The 25,487-nt window shown below is 40.8% G+C and overlaps 1 protein-coding gene across 4 annotated transcripts in view; it reads left to right on the top strand.

Annotated features, from left to right (window-relative positions):
* The window catches only part of DAB1 (DAB adaptor protein 1), a gene marked incomplete at both ends in the record, with an annotated part of 88,141 nt that overhangs the window by 57,550 nt on the left and 5,104 nt on the right, over positions 1-25,487 (top strand). Inside the window, 11 exons of one of the 4 annotated variants that reach the window (XM_079535721.1) lie at positions 733-864; positions 1,612-1,731; positions 2,302-2,340; positions 3,624-3,689; positions 7,981-8,040; positions 14,825-14,881; positions 17,345-17,407; positions 18,513-18,621; positions 19,835-20,383; positions 21,208-21,335; positions 22,109-22,180. In XM_079535721.1, the coding sequence (XP_079391847.1) occupies positions 733-864; positions 1,612-1,731; positions 2,302-2,340; positions 3,624-3,689; positions 7,981-8,040; positions 14,825-14,881; positions 17,345-17,407; positions 18,513-18,621; positions 19,835-20,383; positions 21,208-21,335; positions 22,109-22,180 (1,395 nt within the window). Of the gene's footprint in view, positions 1-732; positions 865-1,611; positions 1,732-2,301; positions 2,341-3,623; positions 3,690-7,980; positions 8,041-14,824; positions 14,882-17,344; positions 17,408-18,512; positions 18,622-19,834; positions 20,384-21,207; positions 21,336-22,108; positions 22,193-25,487 lie in introns of those variants that run through there. The other 3 variants (XM_079535722.1, XM_079535723.1, XM_079535724.1) reach the window with 3 other exon arrangements.

Below are 25,487 nucleotides of genomic sequence, written 5' to 3' on the forward strand. Positions count from 1 at the left end.
GAGAAACTTTTCAAGGACGTTATTCTGAGTAGAACTGCTTCAACGTTACTTTGGTAATGAAATGGTAATTATATCAGAGTGAGAAGGATGCTAGTACCTGGTGTTGCTGTCTGGCCAAAACACGCTTCGTAGGATTATAGAATCGTGAAGGCTGGAAAAGTGCACTAGGATCATCTGGTCCAGCCATCGATCCATCACCACCAAGCTTACTGTGCTTTTTGTGGAGTTCTTTTACTGCTTTAAGTGAAACCTCACCTGCTGCTTAGTGCTGTAGAGATAAAGCGACCCTGCTGTCAATTTGCAGAGATTGGATCTCTCACCCCTCATCCTGCAGTCTGTCCTCAGAGTTGCTCTGCGGGAAGCTACAAGTAGCTGCTGTGCTCTCTTCCTATTCCTACCAACAGGGATTCTGTACCTACAATGCTGTTTACCTTCTAATTAGGTAGTGATATGTGTTAATTGAATTATATCTCACCTGAAGATACAAAGAAAAATATTCAGTTGACGCTTTTTTTGTCAAATTATTAAAAATGAGTCACGTTTGGCCAGATTTTGAAAAGGGAATAGGCAGAAATAGTTCAGATGTTAATTGATTTTGACACCAGGGAATGCTTGTTTTTAATTCCATAGGTGCATTGAGATCCAGGTGAAGCACTGATGGAAGGAAACGATACAGATTTAATGGAACATTTTGATGGGTATTTCTTGCTGTGTTTTCTTCTTTTTTAATAGCTACTACAGCACCACCACGCAGTTCATGAGATATCGTACATCGCAAAGGATATCACAGACCACCGAGCGTTTGGATATGTGTGTGGAAAGGAGGGAAATCATCGATTTGTGGCAATAAAAACAGCCCAGGCAGTAAGTATCAGATAATTGCCATTTCCTTCATCGTACTTCATAGAATCATATCACAGAATCATGGAATGGCTTGGGTTGAAAAGGAGCACAATGATCATCTCGTTTCAACCCCCTGCTATGTGCAGAGTCGCCAATCAGCAGACCAGGCTGCCCAGAGCCACATCCAGCCTGGCTTTGAATGCCTCCAGGGACGGGGTACCCACGACCTCCTTGGGCAACCTGTTCCAATGCTTCACCACCCTCTGTGTGCAAAACTTCCTCCTAACATCTAACCTAAACCTCCCCTGTCTCAGTTTAAAACCATTCTCCCATGTCTTATCACTATCCGCCCTCGTAAACAGCCATTCCCCCTCCTGTTTATACGCTCCCTTCAAGTATTGGAAGACCACAGTGAGGTCTCCCCAAAGCCTTCTCTTCTCCAAGCTAAACAAGCCCAGTTCCCTCAACTTTTCTTCATAGGAGCGGTGCTCCAGCCCTCTGGTCCTGTTCCAAAAGCTCAGTTGAAAGGCCATGTTCATAACCAGCTCTTTAAGAGGCCCATCTTGTATTCTTTCTGTGTTTGGAGTTTCTTTAGATGTTCTTAAATGGCCAATTAATGAAACCATTTGGGGAAAAAAAAAGAAAAGCAATATATTTCACTATTGACAATTATTCTTGATGGTTTTTTTTGTATTTTTTTTTTCCAGTGATTAATTACAATTTTCCTTTCCTCTGTAGAAACCTTTCACACTGCTTCTATTTCTGTAGGCTGAACCTGTGATTCTGGACTTGCGAGATCTGTTTCAGCTCATCTATGAACTGAAACAAAGGGAAGAAATGGAAAAAAAGGCGCAAAAAGACAAGCAGTGTGAACAGGCGGTATACCAGGTACATGCATAAGCTTAGACTACCACCAAAAAAAATTCAGTTTGAAGTATCCCCAAGAATTGCTCCAGAGAGGCATGGGGTACCCTTAGCATCTGTTGACAATGGTAGGTTTGAATGAAAAATGTGAATCTAAGACATATGGTGAGTTCAGGGGAGGATTAAACAGCGATGAAAGAGGTCACCTGGGGTAAGATGAACATGCTTGGCAACTTGAAGTGTCCTGCTCATTTCCAAGATAGAGTTTCTTCTAGTTGAAAACTTTAATGAGGGCCACTGTGTTGCAAGTAGTGCTTTTAATATATTGTGCTTTAGAGATGATTCATTGAACTTCTGAATGTGTGCATTTGAGTCAAATCAAATAAGGTGCAGGTTGCTAAACTCTCATGAAACAAGAATGGTGTTACTTTGTAGAATAACTTGACTTTATCTGCATACTGAAGAAAGAGAGCTATATACTTACCTGCACATTTTGCTTAGTTCTTTGCTGTCCTTTGGTTTCTGAATACAGTTCTTTTATCTCTGCCGTTTATGTTCTTTGCTTTTACTGCCTGTCCTCTTACTTTGCTGTAGACAATTTTGGAAGAAGATGTAGAAGACCCTGTATACCAGGTAATTTCTGAAGCTGCACGACCTGGGAGTTTCAGAAATGACTAGATATGTGTTATCTTCAAACACAGCCAAAGCCTTTCACAAAATGTTTTGAAATGTATTGAGATAGATCTCATGAGAGACTACGTTTTACAGAAAGTAGCACGTTTAGGGATTAAGATGTAATAGCACAGCATTTCTGCATAGAAATACTAGATTGAATCTTTCCTAAAATGTACTTTTTGAGTCCAGATTTGAAGTTTCCAACTGAGATTTGTCATTATTTCCTTATTTTTTTAACACGCAGTCTAACAGAAAAGGGAGTTCCTTCTAAAATAAGGAAGATGACACTTTGTTTTTATAGCAATAAATTGGCATCTTGTTGTTGGCTTCTATGCAGCCAGAATTTCATTCAGAGAGTGAATATTTGTTAAAAAGAAACTCAGAGGAATTAATGTTATAATGCTCTCCCTTGTTGGCATTTTGGGTTATGATTTAGTAATAAATCTGTAGTTCAAGTCTTGTTTCATCCAAGCAAAATGCCTGGGAATAAAGATAATTATCAGAAATATGTCAATATATTCATGTCCAATATCCTGCTGAGTGTGAAGAAGAAAAAAGATGTAATTTCATTCTCGTGTTTTTGTGCTGAGATTTGTGTTTTGTGGAGATTTTGTGTTCTTCCACTTAAAAATACCAGTTGGAGGCACACTGAAAGAAACCAATTCAAGCATTAGTGACTACTGAGCACTGTCTAAGGTGTTTCAAGGAAGATGAGAGAGATTAGGATGCCCTAAATTACCGCTCAGCTTTTATAATGTCAGGAGTTTTACTTTATGTGTTCCTCACAATAAAACAAGAACCTGAAGATGAAAAGTGTTGTGACAGCCTTTCACCATGTGGTATGTTGCACGAGCTCCAGCCTATTCTCCCAGTTTGGATTTAGCTTTTTTATTCATAGATAATAAATACGTATGGAAATAATTGCCTTTATGTAAAAGAGGCAAAATTCACGTTGACTTGAGAAAATTAATATTGGACCACAGGCGGTATCCCTAGTGAGAAAGAATTAGGAAGCTGCTCTAATGATCATTAGAGGAGATTTAGGTCTATTCTCTGCTGGTTTATGAAATATGAAACAACCTTACTCTGTGCTTCCCAACAAACCAGTTGTCTGGTTCCATTCAGCCTTTACTTTGAACTTGTTTCTTTAATGCCTGCCTGTGTTTTTATGTGGAATTCCAAATTGCCTTTTTCCCTCTGTTTCATCTTTGACTTTTCCTCTCTGGCTGCTGGTGTAATAGTACATTGTGTTTGAGGCTGGACATGAGCCAATCCGTGAGCCTGAAACAGAAGAAAACATTTATCAGGTATAAAATCACTGCTTCTGTGTTTTCATTGCAACAATTGCGAGCATGTAGTACAACACATTTCATATATAATTCACTTTTATTAGTTTTCATTCATCGCAAAAAATGTCTGACATTTCATTCTTATGACCTTACATGAATAATCTGCCAGTCTCCGTGTATTTATTTGTTTGTCTGCTCAGCTTCTGCAGGTTTTATTAACTTGATCTGTAAGTTTTGCCAAATTATGAAGGGTCTTAAACCTTGAGCACACCATATAAAGTGATTATTGGTAGGTTCTCTTTTCTCCTTTTAATTCTTAGAAACTTTTTACAGCTGGTCTAAGAAACTGATAGTGAAAGTGGAGACCATCTAAGCAATTCTTAGGCATTTTATTGCTACTTTTCTTCATTTTTGGCTAAGCAAGAATAACAACTGAGCAAAACATAAGAGTTATCAATGGATATCCCCCATACTAGGGAAAATATTTTCATTGTCTATATATTATGTTAGAGCTGAAGCTCGTGTTCTTCACAAAAGAATTGCATTGAAAGCAATATAAAATTATCTTTAGTCATTCAATTTCTCTGCAAGGGATCAGTGCAGGGTTTATTAAAATATAAGGTAATTCATTCTGTATCACATACTAGGAACAAATCTGGAGATAGACAGAAATCTCTCTATGCTGTAAGAAAACCGTGATTTGAGGAAATCTTTTGGTGTGGAGGGGAAGGAGATCCAAGAAGTGATTAAACATTTCATCTGGCTGTTTCTCCTATTAGCAGTGGTTGATAGCTGCTGATCTGCTAATAGGAAAAGTTTTTTTGAGGTAGACAGGAGCAGGGAAAGAACAAAAATGAGGAAAAGTGTTTTTTAAGTAATGAGAAGAGGTAGGAAGGTAACAGAATAAAATGAGCAGGTAGAGTATCTGTAAAACAGAATAGAAAGAAGCTAAATTGGGAAAGGGAAATGCAAATGAAAAATTAGAAAACAACAATCTTGTAGACACCATTACAGGGTCATTAAGGTGAAGTTTGCATGACCTGTTTCTGTAGATTTCGTGGCATCCCTGCCATGCAAAATAATGTATGCATTACATCCATAGAGCAAAGCATTCAGAGCTCTCAAGGTGAGAGCATGCCTAAGGTTGAATATTTTCTACCACATAATAGAAAAGCTGACTATTTTCAGAAAAACAGTCTTTTATAAAATGACTATTTCAGTTTTGTGCTAGAAAGGAAGGTCCAATGATAACAACATTCAGACATAACAACATTTTGATAGTTCTTCATCGGAGCACAAACAAAGCTTGTAGGGAGGTTGTGAAGAAGTATCAGTGAAAGCAAGCACAAATGAGGTTGTCAGTCCAAGGGTTTGCAGATCTGAAGCTGATGGTGGATATGGAAGAAGTAGGATGTATATCTTGAGGTGTGGCTAGAGAACAGGAACTCGCCTAGAGAACAGAAGCACTCATTGGATGTTAACGTAAAATGGAAATATGAGATGGTGAGTTACTCATCTCAAGGTTACTGGCCTGTAAGTCACCAGAGAGTTCTCAAGGTTTCATTTGACAGTCTTGGGATGTGAAGTGTTTTCTCCCACAGAAAATGCGCTGAAGTGCACTGAAAATACCTGTGATAAATAATACACCATAATCTAGGTGCATGCAGTCTAGCATTGTCCTGCTCTTTATTTACTGCTGTCAATACCTTGAAAAGAGCAAATGCTGAGATTAGATACCAGCAGGTCTTATTCTGTGATCTGTCACAACGGGCAGATGCTGAAGTATAGCTGCCAGAGACTTGCCCAGAGCCGCTGGCTCCCAAGTTCCCACATACTTGCTATAAATCTGGGATTCCACATCTTACACTGAGATCACCAGAAAAATTGTCTCTCTTAGAAGATCTTGATGAATGTAGAACCATCCAGGTTTTTATTAAAAGTGAAATTGGAAAAGGTCCTCTTTGTTGTTTTGTTTTTTTGGTTGGTACCAATCCTCAGTTGCCTCATGTCTCCTTACCTCAGCCTGGCAAAATCTGTCATCTGGTCCTGCTCTGTTTTTTCACCAAGAGCTGGTACACAAAAAGTTCTATTCTCCCATGGTAGAAGAGACTCCTACCCAGTGAGTAGCTGAAGATGGAAGATAAATACTGAATGTGATAATCTCTAATTTTGTAAGAGGTCACAACTTCCTTTCTTCTCTGTCTATAGCCTTTCTTTGATACATTATCCCAAAAGCTACATCTGTTTGCTCTTTTAATCCTGTCTGTCTACATAATGTAGTAGTTAGAATCATTTAAGTTGGAAAATATCTTCAAGGTCATCAAGGCAACCATCAAGAATTAATCACTGAGCTTGAATTGATCACTGAGCATCCACCTATCCTTTCTCTAGCATCAGATTTGTTTATGGCATCTCTCTGCCTGTTTTATAATAGTGAGATGGGGATGGGATTTTGCTATGTATTTTTGTGATGTTTATGTTGAGCAGTGCTCTGTATGGAGGGACAAGGTCTGTGCTGCAAAGAGTTGACAATCTAAGGCCAGGGTTTTGAGTTGTGGTGTTTGTGTTCCTGTAAGATGCAAGTACATCAAACTGGTTTGCAAACTGTCCTAGAGGCAGAGCTGTCAGCAGCACTGGTGCTTCTAGCACTATGCTGATATGGCCAAGCAAAGAAAAAAGCAGGAACTGCTGAGAGGAGGAAGAAGAGAATGACTGCAGGGGAAGCTTTCCAGGGAGAAAATAAAAATTGCATACTGGTTATAGTTTATGAATAGTTAATCTCACAGCACTTGTCCTCTCTTCAAGGAAGACTAAGCATTCCAGTAACTTATGAGATAGAGTATTCATGGTTTTGCACAGTTGCCCATCAGTCTGTGAAGAGAGACCCTTTTTCTATTAGACTGAATTGTTCCATTCTCACCAGTCTCACATACCTCACATGATACATGGCTTTAGTGGAAAAGCCCAGTACTTTCAGAAAACTGAGGGAAACGAGTCATTCCTGGGGCAGGAACAGAAAAGAAATCTTAGAAATATGCCTGTAATAATAAATTGCATTCTGTTTCTGTGAGGGTTCTGTATTTATGCCTCTTGATTGCTCCTGTAAAGCTTCTTCCGTGTGCATTGTGTTCAAGTTTCAAGACTTAAATGTGAGCATGCAGGTGCTAGAACAGTAGAGAGACCTTTGGATATAGAAACTAAGAAATAATTATGCAGTTCTGCGAATAAACAGTTCCTTCAGCTTTCCCTAAAATAGCCCCACGCTCATATCAAAACTCCAAGGTATTTATCGTCTTAAAAAACAAAAGGAAAGTCAGTCTGTCAAATCTGTAGGATTATTTCCACTGTTAACCTATGAGGTTTCATAAATGTTTGAAACGTAACCTTAGGTTGAGTGCCTTTGTTCAGTGGAAAAGCAGCGCCGATTTACTTAGAGCATGTGTGTCTATTTAGAGCCTCTGTTTTTTTTTTACTGTTCTTTCAGCTCGTGTCATTTACAATAGGCATTTAGTGCTTTTAGGAAGGAGAAGAAATACAGTCGCAAATTATAAATATGTAAAACAGCAGTCCTTAGGCATGCTAAACCCTGTATTACAGAGCAAATGAATTCACACGAGTAGGATGTAAATGCCCACGGTGTAAATTATGACTGTTGACTCACTTAGTTTATTTAATTGTATCATCATCGTGCCTATCCACAAGAGAGGCTGTTGACTCCAGCTCCCTGACTGCGAGTGGCTGTGCAGCCTCAAAGCCTGACAGTCCATAATTCTTTACAGAATTGCAGATTTGTGACCAACTATCACTTAGAGCAGCCCATGGGACCCAATCACTGCAGGGATGCATGTTGTGGCTTCACTTGACTTAGGTTATTAAAAGAATTGGAAGGAAGATATCGAATGCCACAGGCCAAACCTCTCTCTCTCTGATTGCACTGCTGCTCTGGATCTCTTTTACAGAGGAAGATGACATTCTGACCTGATTATAACTCCCATGTCCATCTTCTAACCCCCAAGTAAAATGATGAAGCAACCACTTTTGTAGGAAAGAGATCCAAATGCACCTGAATTTCATGCAGCTGGACTAAACTGAGAATGAAAATCTCATCTCTGAGCACTACTGAGTTTTAGGTTTTTAAAAATTCAGATAGATGTTCAATTTCTTCAGTGCCATCTTCATCAACATCGCTGCTTGAATGTCAAGGATACCATCCTTAAACAACTGCCTTGTATTTAAATATCAGTTGCAGACTTTGACTTTTCATCAAACCTGCTGGAAGAGTGACCAAAGTGTCTGTTTGCTGTTGCAGGTTCCTACCAGCCAAAAGAAGGAAGGTGTTTATGATGTGCCAAAAAGTCAACCTGTAAGTGTAAGTATCTTCATTATTTATATGCAGGGAAGAAGGTACGTTTCTTAGTTTCTGTGACCTTTAGTATTGCTTGTAGTGTTTGCCACATCCCATAGGATGTGAATTTCATCAGCAATCTACTGTTGTTGGGTTGTTTCAAAGTAACCAGGGTGGTAATGTCACATATCCATCTCGTTCATTACTTGAATCTCCTCCTTTTTGTCTTTTCTGGTTGATTCCTATGCAAGTCACCGTTTATAAAAGTGATGTCTAGTTAAGAGTTGACAGTGAGCCTTCTGCATGTTAATGTGTGGATTTTTGCTGCTTGGATCAGGAGAGTTATTTCATTATCCAAAGCTATATAAGCCTTGTCACCCTTTCTCACTGCTACAGTCACATAGCACATGCCAACTGGATGTGGCTGTGTTTTCTCCCCATGCACTCCCTGGGGTTTCCTCCCAAACGGTTGTGTTATTTCTGTAGTGCTTGAAGTACCTAACAGGCTGAGTATCATTAGAGGTGGTAGACTGAATTCTTTCTGCTTTGTGCCTTGCATGGACAGTTGATTTTGCTCGAAAAGGAGGGTAATGCACTGTTCTGTCCAAATGGCACCATTCCCTTTCTGCATCTGAGCATCTAGAAGTGGTGAAACATTTATCCTCTGAACATATAAGGAATGGTAACAAGCTGGTGAGAGGAGTGGAATGACAGATGCCTTAGCAAGAAAACATACATTTGCTGAAGGGTGGGTTGTGTTGTTTCGTGTACATTTGTGTAAATGAAACAATATCTTGATAAAATGTAGATTGTGTTGGTTACACAGAAAATGCGTATTTCTGAGGATCTGTGTGTGAAAAATGGAGGAAAAGGTCAGGATTTCAGTCTGCTGTAAGCATGGCAGAAATGCCTGTGTTCAGGAGAGGGAAAGAAAGGGGCTCATTTCACGCAAGGATGTGGTAAATTGCACAGCTTGGGCTGAGCACAGAGACTGAGATGCCAAATAAAAAAGATGAATGCTGGGGAGGGGCTGGATGGGGGTCTGAATTGTGACACTTCTGAGGTTTGCACAAACAAACAAAACTTGCCATAAATATTTCATGATAATCCACTAGGAGGAGGGAGCCATCATCTTGTTGGCTGGGAAAATGTAGGAAGATAACTCACATTGCATAGCTAATTAAAGGTATTCGTGGACCAGGAATAGCTGTAGATTTTTCACTCATTTTTCGCATAGCTCAGTGTTAGAGTTTTTCCTCTGCATGTTTCCTGTGATTTTTTTATTATTCCTTCAGTGATGTTTCAGATTTACTCTGGGTATAGTCTGTAATTTAGGTCATTGCAGTGTAACTGTGTGCACTGTACACTTGCAATCATGCCTGCAGACACTTTGGTATTAGACTGTCCTGCTAAAGAGCATAGCTGTGAGATGTAAGGCATATGGAACTGACTCTGTAATCATCAAATATATTCAATGTGTCATCTCTATGGAGTGTGTTGCAGACTTAATTTTTTGTTATTTCATGGTTATATTGAAGCTGGTTAGACTTCTTCCTCCAAACAAGTTTCTGCTTTAATTTATAAGGGGGAAAAAGAAAAAAGGGAAGAGGGAGAAATGCATAGCAGAGATTTTATTTCCCCTTTTTATAGTAATATGTATTAAAAAAAAAAAAAAAAGAGAGAGAAAAGAAAAGCAGAGATCACTCTTAAAATTAGCAATTTAATATTCCACTGCCCATCTGATTTATTGCTCACCCTTCTGCGTGTGAGACTCTCTGTCATTGAGACACTTGCCATATTTTTTTTTTTTCAATTTATAGCTGTCCTTATTATATAAACCTCTAAAATTCAATCTAAGGGTGAATAATCTAGCTCATCTACCTGGTTTAAACTTATAAGGACACTTCCTTTATTAGGAGGTCTTGCTTTCATTAATTTCATAATGGATGAGGGAAGACAGAAACTTTTTGTAGCTCCTAATAGGTTTCAGGCACCATGAATTCTCTCTCCTGACACTAAATGCAACACTTAATAAAAATGCAGCAAGTTTTGCTCGGGTTCAGGCTGAATTACCCACGTTCCCTAGATAGAGATTGATTTTCCATCTTGGGGTTGTTTTTCTCCGATGTGTTCTCAGGCAAATTATCCGTAGCTTCAGCACATCAAGGTCGGGGCATGGAGCTGGTCATCTTGGTGCCATCCACCTTTGGCTCTCTGTGAAGAGGAGAGAAATGGACACCTCCAGGAATATTTTCCTGTCTTGTGAGGTGTCCCTCTCAAGTGGAGGTGAGAGTATGTCCAGATACGTCCAGCTGTTATTCCCTCGTGGCTCTGGAGGAGCTAGCTTTAAAGGATGTGAAGGAATGATAAGGAACTGACTTTCAGATAGTTACGCTTAGTTGGGATGAGTTCTACCATAAGAGGCAGAATGCAGTTCAGTTTCAAGCACACTCTTCTCCCAGAACCCAGTTTTCTTCTTATCTCTGTATCTCCCTTCCTCTTGACTCTATTGACTCTTCTTGTACTCATTTTCATTTCCTCTTTGTTTCTTCCTTAGACAAATTCTTATATTCTCAATTCAGTGGGGGTAGGCATCAAGGAGACAAAGAAAGCAAGCTTACCCCAAAGAGCCTGTGTTAAGTGGTACATGCTCCACTTAGAAATTGTAGTTCTGTAAGGGAAATTAACTGTTCTAAAAAAGCAAAATGTTTAATGAGCTCTTTTTGTTGTAATTTCCCATCGTCCCCCCCCTTTATACATGCACATCAAGTTTTACCTGTCATGGTGTTTTTAGTAATAAGAGTCAGACTGTAAATACCCTTCACTGAGACTGTCAGTCACATCACAATAAAACCTTCTCATCAAAATGTCTAAACTCTCTGCTTACCATTTTATGAAGGCTTTCAAACAACTCGTCTTAACTGCTGTATAAAGATTCAAAGCGTTATAGCTGAAGCCTCAGAGTGCAGGCAGCCATTTAGCTGTACCATCTACATGGGAAATACTCCCAAATGAGCACAGAGCAGGCAGGGAGTAGTTGGCTGTCTTAGGGCAAAGGGGTGGGAAGACCATCAGCCTAACCAGAGGGATGCTCAGCATGACCTCTAGTTGCAGATGAAGCTGGGCTGGACCAGAGCCCACCCAGGTCTTGGGGCCACAAGGATCCTGGGCCTCCTGCCAAAACGGGGAGCTGTGTTTGGGAGATCTGTGTTTCATTTCTGGCTAGGAACACATTGACATTTACAGATTTTTCAGATCCTATGTCAAAAGAAGCGTGCCTGAAAGGCATCATCTGGAAGCCATGGGCACGCCATCTCCAGCAGCTCACACAGAAGGTCTGGCCCTGGAGTAGTGGCATCTCAAAATGTCTGGCAATAGAGCAGCTCAGAGCAGCTTTCCAGATGATTCTGATCCTCTAAGAAGTGACTTTTTTCAGTGGCAGTTGGTGCGGAAGAAAACTTTGTAACCATGCCTTTCCCATAGGTTTGCATCAGTATCCTTACTTTGCACACTGGTGATGTTGACTTCAGCCTCTGCCATCAGCTTTTGGGATCCGATTTTCATGCAGGAGAAGAAAGAGAGTGCACATACCCAACCTCTGACCATCCATGCCTGCAAAGCCTTCCCTCACTGCTTACCTTTGCTGAAAGACTCCTGCAGTCAAATGCCTGACTTAACTGCATTCAGTCCAAACCCACGTCCAAGGCTTAACACTGGGCATGGATTCTTATCAGGCACAGCTAACTGTGGCAACATTTGGAAATACATTAGTTTGTTAGGGTAATGTTTTGAGTCTTGCTTTTCTGTGATGTTTGGGAAGGCATTTAGAGCAGTGGATATGCATGCATATCTTTGGAGTAGTCGTGACATTGACTGTTCTGATTTTGTACAGCACTGCGTACATTGAGATGTGTGGTGCTGGCATTAGGTGCCAGTCAAGGTCCGTCCCCTTTCTGTTCTTATAAGATCATAGTATCATAAATGGTTTGAGTTGGTTGGTTGAAGATCGTGTAGTTCCAGCACCTCTGTGATAGGCAGGGACACCTCCCTCTAGACCAGCTTGCTCACAGCCCCATCCAGCCTGGCCTTGAGTGCTTCCAGGGAGGGAAAGGTTGAAAAGATTTCACTATCATTTCCTATAAAAGGAAATACCTGAGGTACACGGGGAATTCAGAATTAAGAGAAAATAAACAAATGATTAAGTGCGTGTTTTGATCACATCAAGAGATCCTTAGCTTGAAGGAGGCTATTGAGCAGCAGTGAGACAGTTCGTCAGTGCGTTGTCTGTAATCGGGAGCTCTTCTTTGTTGAGTTATCACACTGCTCCATGAACCCCACAGCAGTTCTGTGGGATGACAGTGTGCCTGTTGGATATTAGTGGGTCCCAGCTTACTGGCTGTGGTTTCACTGATTATTGGTTTAGTCACAGTTCTGCTGTGCTCCTTCGTTAGAGTTCTGATTGTGTTTTTTAGAATGAATTGTAGTTAATTAGCAAGCAGCTTGCAGCTCGTGGAGCTCGTGTAATATCAGCATTCCTTGTGTATAAAGATGTGCAAATAACCGAAGCCTTGATGACCTAGAACAGTGGTTTGAACCATCAGAAAAAAATACTTGATGTAGCCAAAATGTTTACATTTACAACTAAAATGAAAACTATATATGTATCTTCAGGATCCATGTTAACCATTGACTCGTCATTAAACTTTCCATGTGAAATGCACATAGGGCTTGAAAGCACAGAGCAGCAGCATGGCCAGGCGATCCCTCTGTTATCTGCTGGGCCAAGTGGAGGGCAGGAAATGTGTGCAAATCCCTCTGCTGTGAGAGGATCTGAATAGCTAATACCCAGCTCAAAGGTTAATTGCTAATTGCTGGTTAATCACTATATTTAGTATCCTACATACTCTTTTTAACTTGCTGAGATCTGTATCAGAGTGCAAGATAATTACTGTGGGTATTTTTTTTTTTAATTTTTTTTTTTTTAGCACCGTGTTTGCTTCATTCTCTGGGATTTCAGAGCCATGCTTTAAGAGACTGCTTTTATCATCTCATCTGCAAACGTCTAGCAATATTAATCGGGTTTTTTCCTGCTGTAAGTCAGCGCTGGACTGTTCCTTTGGTAAAACCAGGCCAAGTAAAGGATCTGGCTATTCTGACTCTTGCAGATGTAGAACTGAAGCTAAAAAAATGTATGCGTCCCACTCTTAGATTTCCCTTTAAACTCCAAACATTGCTTAGAAAAAGCTGTTTTTCAGAGTACTTGGCAGTCAGACAGGATACTGCAGTGGAGGTGGATCATTTTTGGTTCAGGTTTATGTAAGCTGCAGTTCACTTATCTCTTAGTGCTTCTTTACTCCTGTGCTGTTGTTTTGTTTTTTTTTTTTTCCCCAGCTCTTGGATTATGTGTTTTTCTTTACTGAGCAGTGAAAAGTGTTACGAGGAATTTCATTACTGGCTGGAGCGCTTTAAAAATGCTTGCTGCTGCTTTAAGGAGCCAGATTTACATAGTTCATGTTTAGAAGATTTACAGTATGTCTCACATGCCTGTATGGGAAGATGGAGCTTTCATTACAGGTTTCGTGTCGCCCAGATACAAGGATTAATGCTCGCTCCTCCGCCTTGCTGTGCGCGGATGGCAGCACGCTGCTCTGCTGCCTGAGCTTGTGTTAAGGGGGCACATTTTGGGGTGACGAAGGAGAGAAAGTCCAGAGGAACCCACAGAAGGCAAGATCAGGGGCTGGAGTGTCTTATCAGGCTCCTGGTTGTTTAATATCATCACAGGTTTGGCTTGGAAGGGACCCTAAAGGCTCTCTAGACCGCTGCAGATGCGAGATGCAGCCCTACCTGCTAATGGTGTGCCTGCATTGGGCAGGATCTCACTGCAGCACAAGTGGGAATTTCCAGCAGTCCAAGCCTGCCTGCGTGCTGCCTCCTTGCTTCATTCCCAGAGCCAACAAAGACTGGGATGAAGTGCTGGGGGGGACATTCTGAGCTATTTCTAAGGCTTTTGGAGCATATTTTGAAATGGGTTTACAGGGTGGTGATTCCTACGAAGCTTCTCAGTTGCCTAATGTTTGATTTTTCGAGGGTTGATTGTGAAGACTCTTTCTTAGGGAAGTTCTCTATTGCTTCAATAAGTGTTGTCTGAGATTTGGCATTCTGAAGCCACTTAGGTCGTGATTTGCCTTAAATATGTCAGTGGGTAGAGACCTGTGCGAGTGCATGGGCACACAGACAGTTGGCTCACACATTCACACAGACATACAAAAAGATTTTAAATGCAGCTTGATTTGTGTAAGTAATAAGAAACAACTGTGGCAAGAAAACCTGCATCATAAATGCTGTTACACTGATGTTAGTTCTCCTAGGCAAGAGGAAAGCGTGCTTTTCCACAAATTTGCTGTTAGAGTTTTGATTCACAACTGTATTTTTTTTCCTCTGAGCATCTTGAGCCCTTCCTTTCCCCAAACCATTGAGAAGTTCCATTAATGTCATCAGAACCAGACTTCATTGCGAATGCTAATTGCTGAATTAAGAAACATCTGAAGAAGTAAATAGTTGGGGAGCAAGCATTGACATTGTTGTATCCATCAGAATATTTAGCATGGATAAATTGTGTTTTTCCCCCATCTTGCAGCATCTGAGCTTGTTTTGACTGTGTGATTTCGTATCTGTATTCACTGCAAGATGGAAAGGGTTTTCATTTCAATAGTGGAGTCAATAATTACAGAAGTTATCATTTTCATGCTCAGAAATTCATGTCATTTTCATAAATCATTCATTTCATTTCATAAATCATGCTTTACAGCTGGAGAATGGAAACTTATTGCTGGACATTGATGAAAATCTTGGTTCAGTCACTCAGGTAAGGTTGTGACACTAAAAATGTTTTAAGGAGATATAGATGAAATCAGGTGTAGGAATAGTGCCATCTGAAAATGTTTTGCTTGGGATTAACTTTGCTGGAACTTAGCTAATATATCAGGTGTGAATAATTTAAGAAAGTCTAACGGGTGCATTTGGTTGTGTGGTGAGACTGAAATCACAAAAGTAAAAGATGGTGGCCAGAATCCCACTGCCTGCAGATGGATAACACTGTGCTTGTGGGGACAGCTCTACAAAAAGCTCAGCAGTGATACAGGGAGAAAAAAAAGCAGATTTAGGGGTGATGCTGAACAAATCATTTGGAGAGATGGGGAGAAAGTGGCCTCTTTTGAGATATGGTGTCTTCTGGCCTCTGGAATCAGCAGCGCCTACGCAAGGCTTGGGGCTACTTCAGAGGAGCGCTGCCCTTGTCATCATTCCAATCTGTGGGCATTGTAGCTAGTGTGTGTGCCCACACTCTGGGTTGTTTTTTTTGCAGGATTTCTGCCATACAGTCTTGAATTGGTTTGCCCTGAAGAAAACATGGTTTTCTTCATTATTCCTTCTTCCATTTCCACGCAGATACTTAGTGTGATATATAGGCTCATATGAAGAAAATGAATTGTTGTATCACTAAAGCAATGTGATCTATTTAATATATGGCATGATGTGAGGAAATATGAAATAATTCATCTCTAGGCATGTTTTTAGACATAAAGCTGAGAGTTATCCATGCTGCTATATAGATTCCAGCTGAAACTGATTGTAACATTGCTTTTGTGAGGGGGAACAGAGATTGGATTGCAAAAATGTACAAACCTTTGGAACTATTATATACTGAACGATAGTCTTATTTCTTAAAAGAGCATTTATAATAAAAGTGTGGGGTAAAAAGATCTTTGGGTGTTTTTTCCCCTTTGTTATGCTATAAAGCTGTGAAGACTGATCAGCTAGCATGGTGGTTAATATAAGGGCTCAGTGTTGGCTAGATTTGCAGGTCAAGACTCAAGTTAATATCAAGTGTATGTGAAAGGATGTTGCAGAGAGCTGAGATTTGATGAACCAAGTTAATATTGCCATTAAATCTCATTCAGACCAAAAATTCTGGATTCCCATATGTGTGGATATGATTGAGTACAGTGCAAAGGAGAAGGAAAGCCCACAAGCAGAAGAAAGGTGGTGGAGAATTAGTCCTTGAGCTGCCACCATGGCATTCCTGTATATCCATCCTGCTAAGGACTGCAGATCCGTTCAGGTTTCCCATGGAGCTCTGAGGTTTGGTGGCCCTGGACTCCAGCTGAGCTGATCTAGGGGGAAAGCACCCAGCCAGGGGGGACATCCCTAGATGTATGACTGCTTCTGCTGCTTTCCACCGAGGTCTCAACATGAGCACACGCAGACCCTGTGGTTATTTCTGTCCTTATAGTTCAGCTATGAGCAGCTTCTTTCCAATTGTAAAGACTGGCCACGTTTTGTAACTCTGCCTGTATTGAAAACACCCATTACCTTAATCATCAATGTTCGTTGGAATAAGGGCCAGAGGTTGAGTGCTGGAATCAGGCTGTCCTGAAACTGACCCTTTGAAAGTGGAGCCTCTCTGACTGTTATATCCCTATAGGGGTCCTTCAGATTGCTGTTTTAACCTTAATTAATATCTTACTCTAATTTCCAGTTAAAATATGAGGACTTTCATGCCAGTCATTTGGCAGAGTGAAGTGTTGGGTAGAAGTGAGCAATTTTATTCCAGTGCATGTGACAGAGGTTTGATTATGCAGCCAGTCAAGGTGCTCCTTATTATGAAAGTGCTTTTTCCCCTCTGGTCCAGTTACATGAGACTTGTACGGGTGACCTATTTTGAGATCAAACTGAAGGATGCCCTTAGAAAACACTTCCAACGTGAGTTATATGTAGAGTTACAAACTTATAATGACCCAGTTGTGCATCCTCCTTCAAGTCCACTTATCCAGGTCACACCTGTCCCATGGGCAAGGGGAAATCAGGCAGCACTCTCAAAGTCCTTCCCTTCTGTATCCTTCTGTCACTTCCACAGTCTGCTGTCGTGTTTTAAGACCTTGATTTGGGGATTTAGAAAAGGAGCCAGGGAACAGAGCTGGCGGGTAAATTGTGCTTGGTTTTCAGCGATGTTAAGGGCAGAGCAATAATGCATCCAGTCCCATTCAGAGTAGTTTTTTCATGCTTCATTCGTTTTTTAGGGAGGAGAATTCCCCATAGTATCATTTCTCAGCATCAGCTGCCATCTAGTCAGGTCCATGGGCAATATGAAAATCCAACAGCTCAAGTCCATGTGTTTCTTCTATATGGAACTGGACATTTGAAGCCTACATTGCTCTTTTGGTTTTGTATTGATGGCTGTTACTAGTTAACTTTACAAGTTGTTGTGAATTAACTTGCTCTTTCTTCTCCTCGAAAGGTAAATGGAGATGTTATGTTTTTATCTTTGCAGGCTGTTACCCAACTAGAGCTTTTTGGGGACATGTCCACTCCTCCCGATGTAACCTCTCCCCCAGTAAGTATCCAGGGAAACTGGATGGGGTCTTTTTCTACATCCTATTTTCAGCATGTTTATGGAGCATGTTTACAGTTCAGGTGATTGACCATTGCAGTAGGGAGGATTTCAAAGTAGTTTTTATGTTCCAAGAAAATAAAAGTGAAGCAAATTTAATGTGGAATCAATGGTTCTTGAAGAAGTGCAAAAATATCTTCAATTTTTATTTATCTGATATAGGGTTTGGTGTCACATAAGATATAATCTGAACTGCAGATCTCCTTCCCTGGTGTTTATCAGAGCTGCATGCTTCACTGCTCTCTGTCTTGAGCTCCCTGTCTCTCTCCTGTGCTGCAGCAAGACCCAGTTACAGCTGATATATCACAACTCCTTGATTCCACCAAGCACATAGCCCAGAACTGCTACTAAAGGAGGACTAAAGAGTACAGAGAGGGAGGGCTGAATGTGTTTTGAGAGGAATGAAAGCATTCTCAACAGGCTTTTTTGCATCATAAGGTGAAAACATAGTCATTTTCCTATTGCATTTCTGAACCTTATGTTAAGCTGTAGGGGAGTATGAATATACTGAGAAAATGAAAGTCCTCTGGAGTCTCAGGCTCAGATCTCCAAGGTATTCTGGAGGATGTCTGGGACTAGGTACTCAAAGTCCTGTCTCCTTGCCCTTAGCTTGCTCGATTAGACTGTGTTTCTCCTTTAATGTGGACCTATGGTTCTGGTCCTGTTGGTTGACTGGAAGCATTGTTATATCTTGCAGATATTTCATTTACCTTTACTGTTTTTCTGCACTAATGCCTAAGTCTGTAGCTTATACAGGCTGTCACCTAATGGCTAGAATCACAAGTCTGTATATTGATATGTGTGTGTGATATAGTCCAGACAAAGCTTGTTTTTATTTTCCTCTGGTACGAATTCTCTCTCGTTTCTTTTTCTCCTGTCTCCAGCACATTCTAATACTGTTTATTTCTATCGCTTTTCTCCTTCTACATCTTTCCAGTCTTTTTTCTTTCGCTTTCTTCCCTCTAAAACTGTGAGCTTCAGAGGTGCAACAGCAAGTATATGCTGCAGCTGATATGTATCATTTCATTTTATTCCTGTCCCGTTGCAGACTCCTGCTACTCCAGGTGATGCCTTTATCCCATCTTCATCCCAGTCACTTCCTGCTAGTACAGACATGTTTGGTTCTGTACCTTTCAGCACTGCTGCCGTACCCTCAGGTAAGAAATCTCCCAAAAATATGGGTTTGGTTCAAATTTGGTCACCAGTTCTCAGCTCTGACTCGCATTTCAATCTTCAGGGCATTGATTTTGTCCACTGGAAGTGGGAAGGATTTTGAAGACAGTGCTGCAGGGCAAGGCAAAACGATTCTTTAACAAGCCAAAAATACGTGATTGTGAATTTAGCAACATTATTAAAAGGAAAACCCAAAAATGTCACTGAAAGTTCAACAGCAGTTTAGCCATCTGTATAACATACCTTCTAAGTACAGCTGGAAGAGAGAGAAAAGCAGCTGATTTAGCCCTGGTTCTTTGCAATTGCAATGAATATCTTATGCTGTCTTTGGTAAACAGAGAATGAGACATGAAGGATTTGATTTCATTTCAAAAGTGCTCCACTTATGTAAACCCTGGTGTTTCCCATAGACTTTTCTGTGTTCCTCAAAGTGCTCAAAATTCAAAAGCCATGTAACATTCTGCACAGACATGCAAGGAATTGGGTTTTGACTGCTGATCTCTCCCTGGGATACTCAGAGCACTGCAAGACAGCACTCAACTCCATTTAGGAAGAAGGAGGAGTGCCTTGAATCATTCAACAGTGACTTCTAATTGGTTAACTCCTTATCGGATGGGCTGTGTTGCAGTATCAGATTAGCCACCACATCTCAGAAAGGTTATGGAGATGGTGAAGTGTCTGGGGGTAATATCAGGTCACTGCTTAGATGAGGTGACAGCAGGAGCGGGATAGAAGGACGCCTAGGGAATCTGTCATAGCCATCCATACACATCTGAGTTACTGTTCCTTCTTTCATCACTCATTAACTTGGAATCACAAAGTTGGGGTTTTTTTGCCTTGCAAGGTCCACTTAAAATCAGCCACTGATTGAAACTTTACTTAGTTTTTGGTTGTGGCACATGACTGAGGTCCATGCAGATGTCTTCACAGACACATGTGAGTAGTCACTAAGGAAGAGAAGAGCATTTTGTTCAGGAAAGGAGAAGGATTATGGCCAATATACTTCAACCTGTGTTTTTGTATAGAAGTGCTTGTAATGTGAATTCAAACATGCATTTCCATTTTCTTTTCAAGGAAAAGCTGAAGCTCTGGGAACTCTAATGTAGCTCGCATATTTCTGATTTATTGTGTGGCCTTTTCTGCATGCTCCTGACATTATTGGAATTCTTATTTTTCTGCTTTCTTTATTCTTTGAAGGTTATGTTGCCATGGGAGCTGTTTTGCCCTCATTCTGGGGACAGCAACCACTTGTTCAACAGCAGTTGGCCATGGGTGCTCAGCCTCCAGTTGCTCAGGTGATGCAGGGAGGACAGCCGATAGCGTGGGGCCAACCTGGTATTTTTCCTCCTGCCCAGCAGCCCTGGCCATCTGTAGCTGGTCAGTTCCAACCAACTGCCTTCATGCCAACACAAACTGTTTTGCCTTTACAAGCAGCCATGTTTCAAGGTACCATTGCTCCTATAGCTACTGTTCCACCCACAAGCGATTCCAACAGATCAAGTCCGCAGACAGACAGGCCCAGACAGAAAATGGGAAAAGAAATGTTTAAAGATTTCCAGATGGCTCAGCCTCCACCAGTGCCATCAAGAAAACCAGATCAGCCTTCCCTCAGTTGTACCTCAGAGGCCTTCTCAAGTTACTTTAACAAAGTTGGGATGGCACAGGAAGCAGATGATTGTGATGACTTTGACATCTCTCAGTTAAATTTGACTCCTGTGACTTCCACGACACCATCAACAAACTCACGTGAGTGTTCGTATCATTTATGCCATAACTTTCCTCAAATGTGACTGCTCCTCGAAGCATTTAACTTTTCATATAGTAAATTGCAACACAGATGTGGACTGAGAACCTTCATGCATGGGCTGGCTTATTAAATGTGTTCCAGCCATAAAGAAAAGTGTTACAGAGACCATTGAAATCAACAGCCCCAGTAGCTGCAGCCTGAAATTTAATTGCTAATAAGACAGTAATATATGCTCTGTGCTAGGGACGTGCCAGCTGGTTGGAAAATGCGGGTAACATTCAACCTTATAAATGATTTTTCTTCATCCCATTCAAGGCATACTTTGCACAAAGTAGGAGATGGGTATTTATTCTAATTGCTTGATGTGTTGGACATGTGGGGAAATTCATTGAGCAGCTGTAAAATGAGCTTAGCATGGCCATAGCATGGAGATGGGGGATTTTGCAGATTGCTGAAAAGGAATTCAGGAGGCATTTACCAGCGGCCAGTCAGAGACCCTGTGTTTTGCTTATCTGCCGTAGGGCAGGCGACTCACGCATTCCTAATGTGATGTAGCAGTGTCTCCTTGGTTCCTAAAGACATGAGCCAGATGCAGCCAAACTTAATTTGGAAGCCACTGAATGAAATCAGACCTACAGAATCGATAATGACTTCTCTGTTTAAATTTACATCTTCCAGCTCTTTGCTGAAAATGGTTTTCGGGGGTAATGTAAAGTAATGTAAGTTGAGGGCTCTAGAGCATGAGCAAATTTTGTGCTGCTGTGTCTCTGTGAACAAATGAAGAGATAAATATTCTATTGCTGTCACCTTAATCTTTGTTTAGCTCCAACCCCTGCACCCAGACAGAGTTCTCCATCGAAATCATCAGCATCTCATACCAGCGATCCTGCTGCAGATGACCTCTTTGAAGAGGGGTTTGAAAGCCCAAGCAAAAGTGAGGAGCAGGAGGCTGTGAGTAGCAATAAGGCTTCTAAATACTGATGAGCCCTTTTTAGCTAAAAAAATGCTGTTTGGTAGTGTCAGAGATCACTGTTCAAGTAGGACTGGGTGGTATTTAAGGGGGAGCTGCATTTGCAGATTTGATTTTATAGCTGGGAACATCAGCATGGCATTTCTGTTGATGTGTCCTAATACTGCATGCGAGGAACCAAACTCAGAGTTCATATCTGAAGTTTATACACGTTAACTGTATCCAATGTACCAACATTCACATACTGATGGTAAGGGAGTCCAAGGTAAAATGACATGAGTGCTGAGGATGCAGAAAGAAATGCGAGAGGTTGTGTGTTAAAAAATGATGGCTGATGTTGTCTTCCACATTCTGGCATCCCAGTTGCTTCCCTCGTTGCATTCCTCAATGTTCTGGCCCTTGGTATTTCTTTGCCTTAGACTCAGTGGACCAAAGCAAGAAATATTATCAAAATGAAGCGACGTTGAATCACAAGGTATCTTAGGCAGATAAGAGCCTAAGTGAGCCAAAGGCAAGAAGGAGTCTATACAAAAAAAGGACCCAAATGTACAAAATGATAGATATGGTCCTTTCCTGCCTTCATCAGCTGTAGAAAAGCATTATGGCTTTTGAGAACATATCAGTGGTGAGGTCTCACTTTCTGGTTTTCATGAGATAGGATGTACTTGTTATGCCCACAGCATGAAAATAACCTCATGTTGACTTTTCACTTTCTATTGTTGAGAAAAAAAGGTGTTATGTTCTTGTATTCTAGCCTGATGAGTCTCAGGCCTCATCCAACAGTGATCCATTTGGTGAGCCAACTGGCGATACTATAAGTCCACAGGTCGGTAGCTAGATAGCGCAGGTTGGGGTAGGTATCTGTCCTTTTTTTCTCTACACCCTGAGGTGCTCACTTATGCTTCCACCAGTGCCTACCATTGCTTTCATGGATGCATGGTTTGCTTTTTCCTTTTCATCTCTTCCTTCTTTTCCTCTCCATTATCCACAGCGTATTCCTCATGCTCGGTGGTTTGCATGGCTTTTGCCATTCACTATGTGTTGCAACTTATGCGAATGTGTGTGTTTCAGCTGCCTGCATGCTTTAAAGAAATGTAGACTTATTTTACTTTGTGTTCGAATTCAAAGGGGGAATAAGGAATCTGAGCCACTACCAATAATGTATTATGCAGAACAGTTTTTTATTAAACCCGTTCTGGCCTTTAGTCAGTCATAACGTATCAAATGGGATAAGACATCTCTCCCATAGACATAACAAACATTAAATAAAATTATGTAATGATACAGGAATACCTCCACTCAAAATCAGTGTGATAATCAGTAGAAGCAGCACATGTATTATCTGCATGTAAAAATTATTGAAATGGGTTTGTGCACTTTTACCTCCAGTTGCAAATTAAAAGCATCTGAAAGTTATGATCGCTGATATTAGCATTGGCCAACTGATGTTTTCAAAATTATTCTTCAAAAATTATTCACTGAAACCTAGATAGAGGGGAAAGATGATCTTTTTCATCTTCTGTGTTACAGAACACATTGGAAAATGTGGCTGCTGGTGGATGTTCTGTGATTTGTTTCAATACAGTATATATGTTCTACCAAAGAGACAGTAAAACTGCAAAGTGTTATGAGTGCTGAGCATTGTTATTCCATCCAAATACTCTCCAGTGTTACTATTTGAAGGATATGTTTCATTATCTTCTCCCTGTCTGCCATTCGTGTTTTGTATTACCCAAATATGTGACCTGATACTGCTTCTGTGCTTCAGCACAGAGCTCCTGGAACAAATCCATAACAGTGGTAGAACCCTTTTTATTTTTCTACAGAAATCACTCTGTGTTTACCAGTGACTTATCTGCCCTGAGCCTGCATAATCGGTTTCAACTCAAACTTAATAGTTTCATTAGGAGTCACTTTGTACACTTAAATGTGGTTAAGAAAAAATGTCTTACAGTAACTTAGCTTTGATCCACTTGGGAGTAATAAGATTATCTCTTAATAATATGTAGTGCTGAGAGGAGGCATCTCCCCCTTCTTCTGCTTCACCAACACAAAGCTCAGCAACTGGGGGCTGAAGCAAAAGCAGTGTTAAGCCTTGTGCTTCCACGAGTCTAAAAATGACAGTGTAAAGATAGAGTCAAGCTGGGCTGGCTGCTTAGCAAGAACATCCGTTGGTTATTGTACACCAACATGAGCTGCTTGTGCAGATTGATGGTGCCACGTAGCACCATTTGCCTTTGTCTGACTCCACCAGCCCTGGTGCAGCCAGCTGTCCCAGCCTCAGCCCATTTCAGGGCTTCTTTCCTAGATCAAGAAAGAGGATTTGACTTTTAGCTGAATCCCACACTCCGCAGACCTACGTGCTTTTGTTTATTATGGTTCATCATCATCAGAATCACTCAGGAATTCATCACAAGGAGAATAGTGATAAAATCTCTTTCTAATTTTCTGCTGCTAAGATAATTAGCATCATTTGTGAGCTAACCACACTCATTTACCTATCAGCAATTCTGGAAGTAGCTGGAAGCAGTAGCTGAAGGCTGTCACTGCATAGTGCTGTGTAAGGCAGTCAAATGAGGGACCCCTTTTGTTCTCTATGTATATAACACTGAAATACTTTATCTTACCTGGAAAGGAAAAGTTTGTATGTTGTCAGTCATTCCGTATTTTTTCTATAGTTGCTGTTAGTCCTTGTACAATCTGGCATAAAATTAGATCTAATTATCCAAAATACATTCCAGGAATTGTTAGATAATGCTAGTAATCATCGTATTACAGTAATTCCTAAAAGCTGTAGGCAGGAACAGGAAGCTGAAGAAGACTGGATCTCTCCAGTGAAGTTACACTGGCATCATTGTACCTCAGTACTGTGCCATCCAGCAGCAGGCTGTAGGAAATCCACTTGTTGAAACCAACCCATCTAGTTCTGAAGCCTGCTATCATCACAGTGATGGAAAATCTAATCTCCATGGAGAATTATCAGCTCAGGACTTATTACTGCATTGTGTACTGAGCCCCTCATTTGGGGAGAAACATAATGGAGAGAAACATGTAGTACAAAAGAATCACAGTCTGCCTAAAAGCCACTTCTGCGTGCTAGATGGAGCTTACTTCCCTCTGTCAGAGCATGGTTCTTCACACCAAGCGTACACACACAGCGTACAACTCAGATGAATGGACTCTCAGCAGCAAGACATAGCACTGTGTTCAGAAATTTCAAATAGACTTCCTGGGGTTTCTGTGAAATCAGCTGTGCCCATGCAGTATCTTCACTTACTTCGTCTTGATGTATTCAGAGTACTTGCATGCCTAGTATTTTGCGCCCTGCGCTTTCAGTATACCTTAGCAATTTGGTTTCTTGGTTCCTTCTGATGCCCCATGTTCTCATTTAGATGCAGTTCAGCATCTTCCAATAACTATCTTCGTTTCTCTGTATTTCACCTCTTCCTTTTGTGATCTTAACACTCTCAAAATCCTCATCCTACCAGTAGGCATTCTTACAGACAGCTCTGCTACAAATGGCCAAGGGTTCTTTGTAGGAAAAAGGGACATTTTATGGATCAGTTACGTATTTGTCACTTTATGTTTGGAGATAAGGAGCAGCTAGGCCTGATTTTCAGTACATCAACTATTTGCAGAACTGTTCATAGTAAGATTTGTATCTAGTTGTCTTCCCTTTGTACAGGAGTAGTGTGGAGGATGAGTAGAGTGAACAGTAAATAGTAAGACTGCCATCTTCAGCTGATGTACACTTAATCCCTGCTGCTGTCTTTAGACTGGGTAGTGGATAACTGTGGTTAAAAGAGAGTGGAAAGTGTCAGTATGCCCTGAATACTGGGATCTGTTGTCAGAAATGCTGCCTCACTCCTTATGGACAAACTGATTCCTGAAGGCAAATTAGCAGCAGAGTGAAAGTTCAGAAAGGGAATAAAATTTGGTATTTGGTAATGAAATTAACCCAATAAAAGTACCTCCAAATGCTGGAATAAATGTAGTTTATGCTATATGCTTCCCAGTCCGACACTTGCTCTGGCAGTCATTCACGAGAGATTCTCAGGAAACCTTCAAAACATTTGTGGCTAGAACATATCTTCCTCAAAAGCTTGTTTGGTTGTTCTTTGAAATGTGTGCAG

This window comes from Tetrao urogallus, assembly GCF_951394365.1.
Source record: "Tetrao urogallus genome assembly, chromosome: 5".
In the NCBI taxonomy this organism is placed as follows: domain Eukaryota; kingdom Metazoa; phylum Chordata; class Aves; order Galliformes; family Phasianidae; genus Tetrao; species Tetrao urogallus.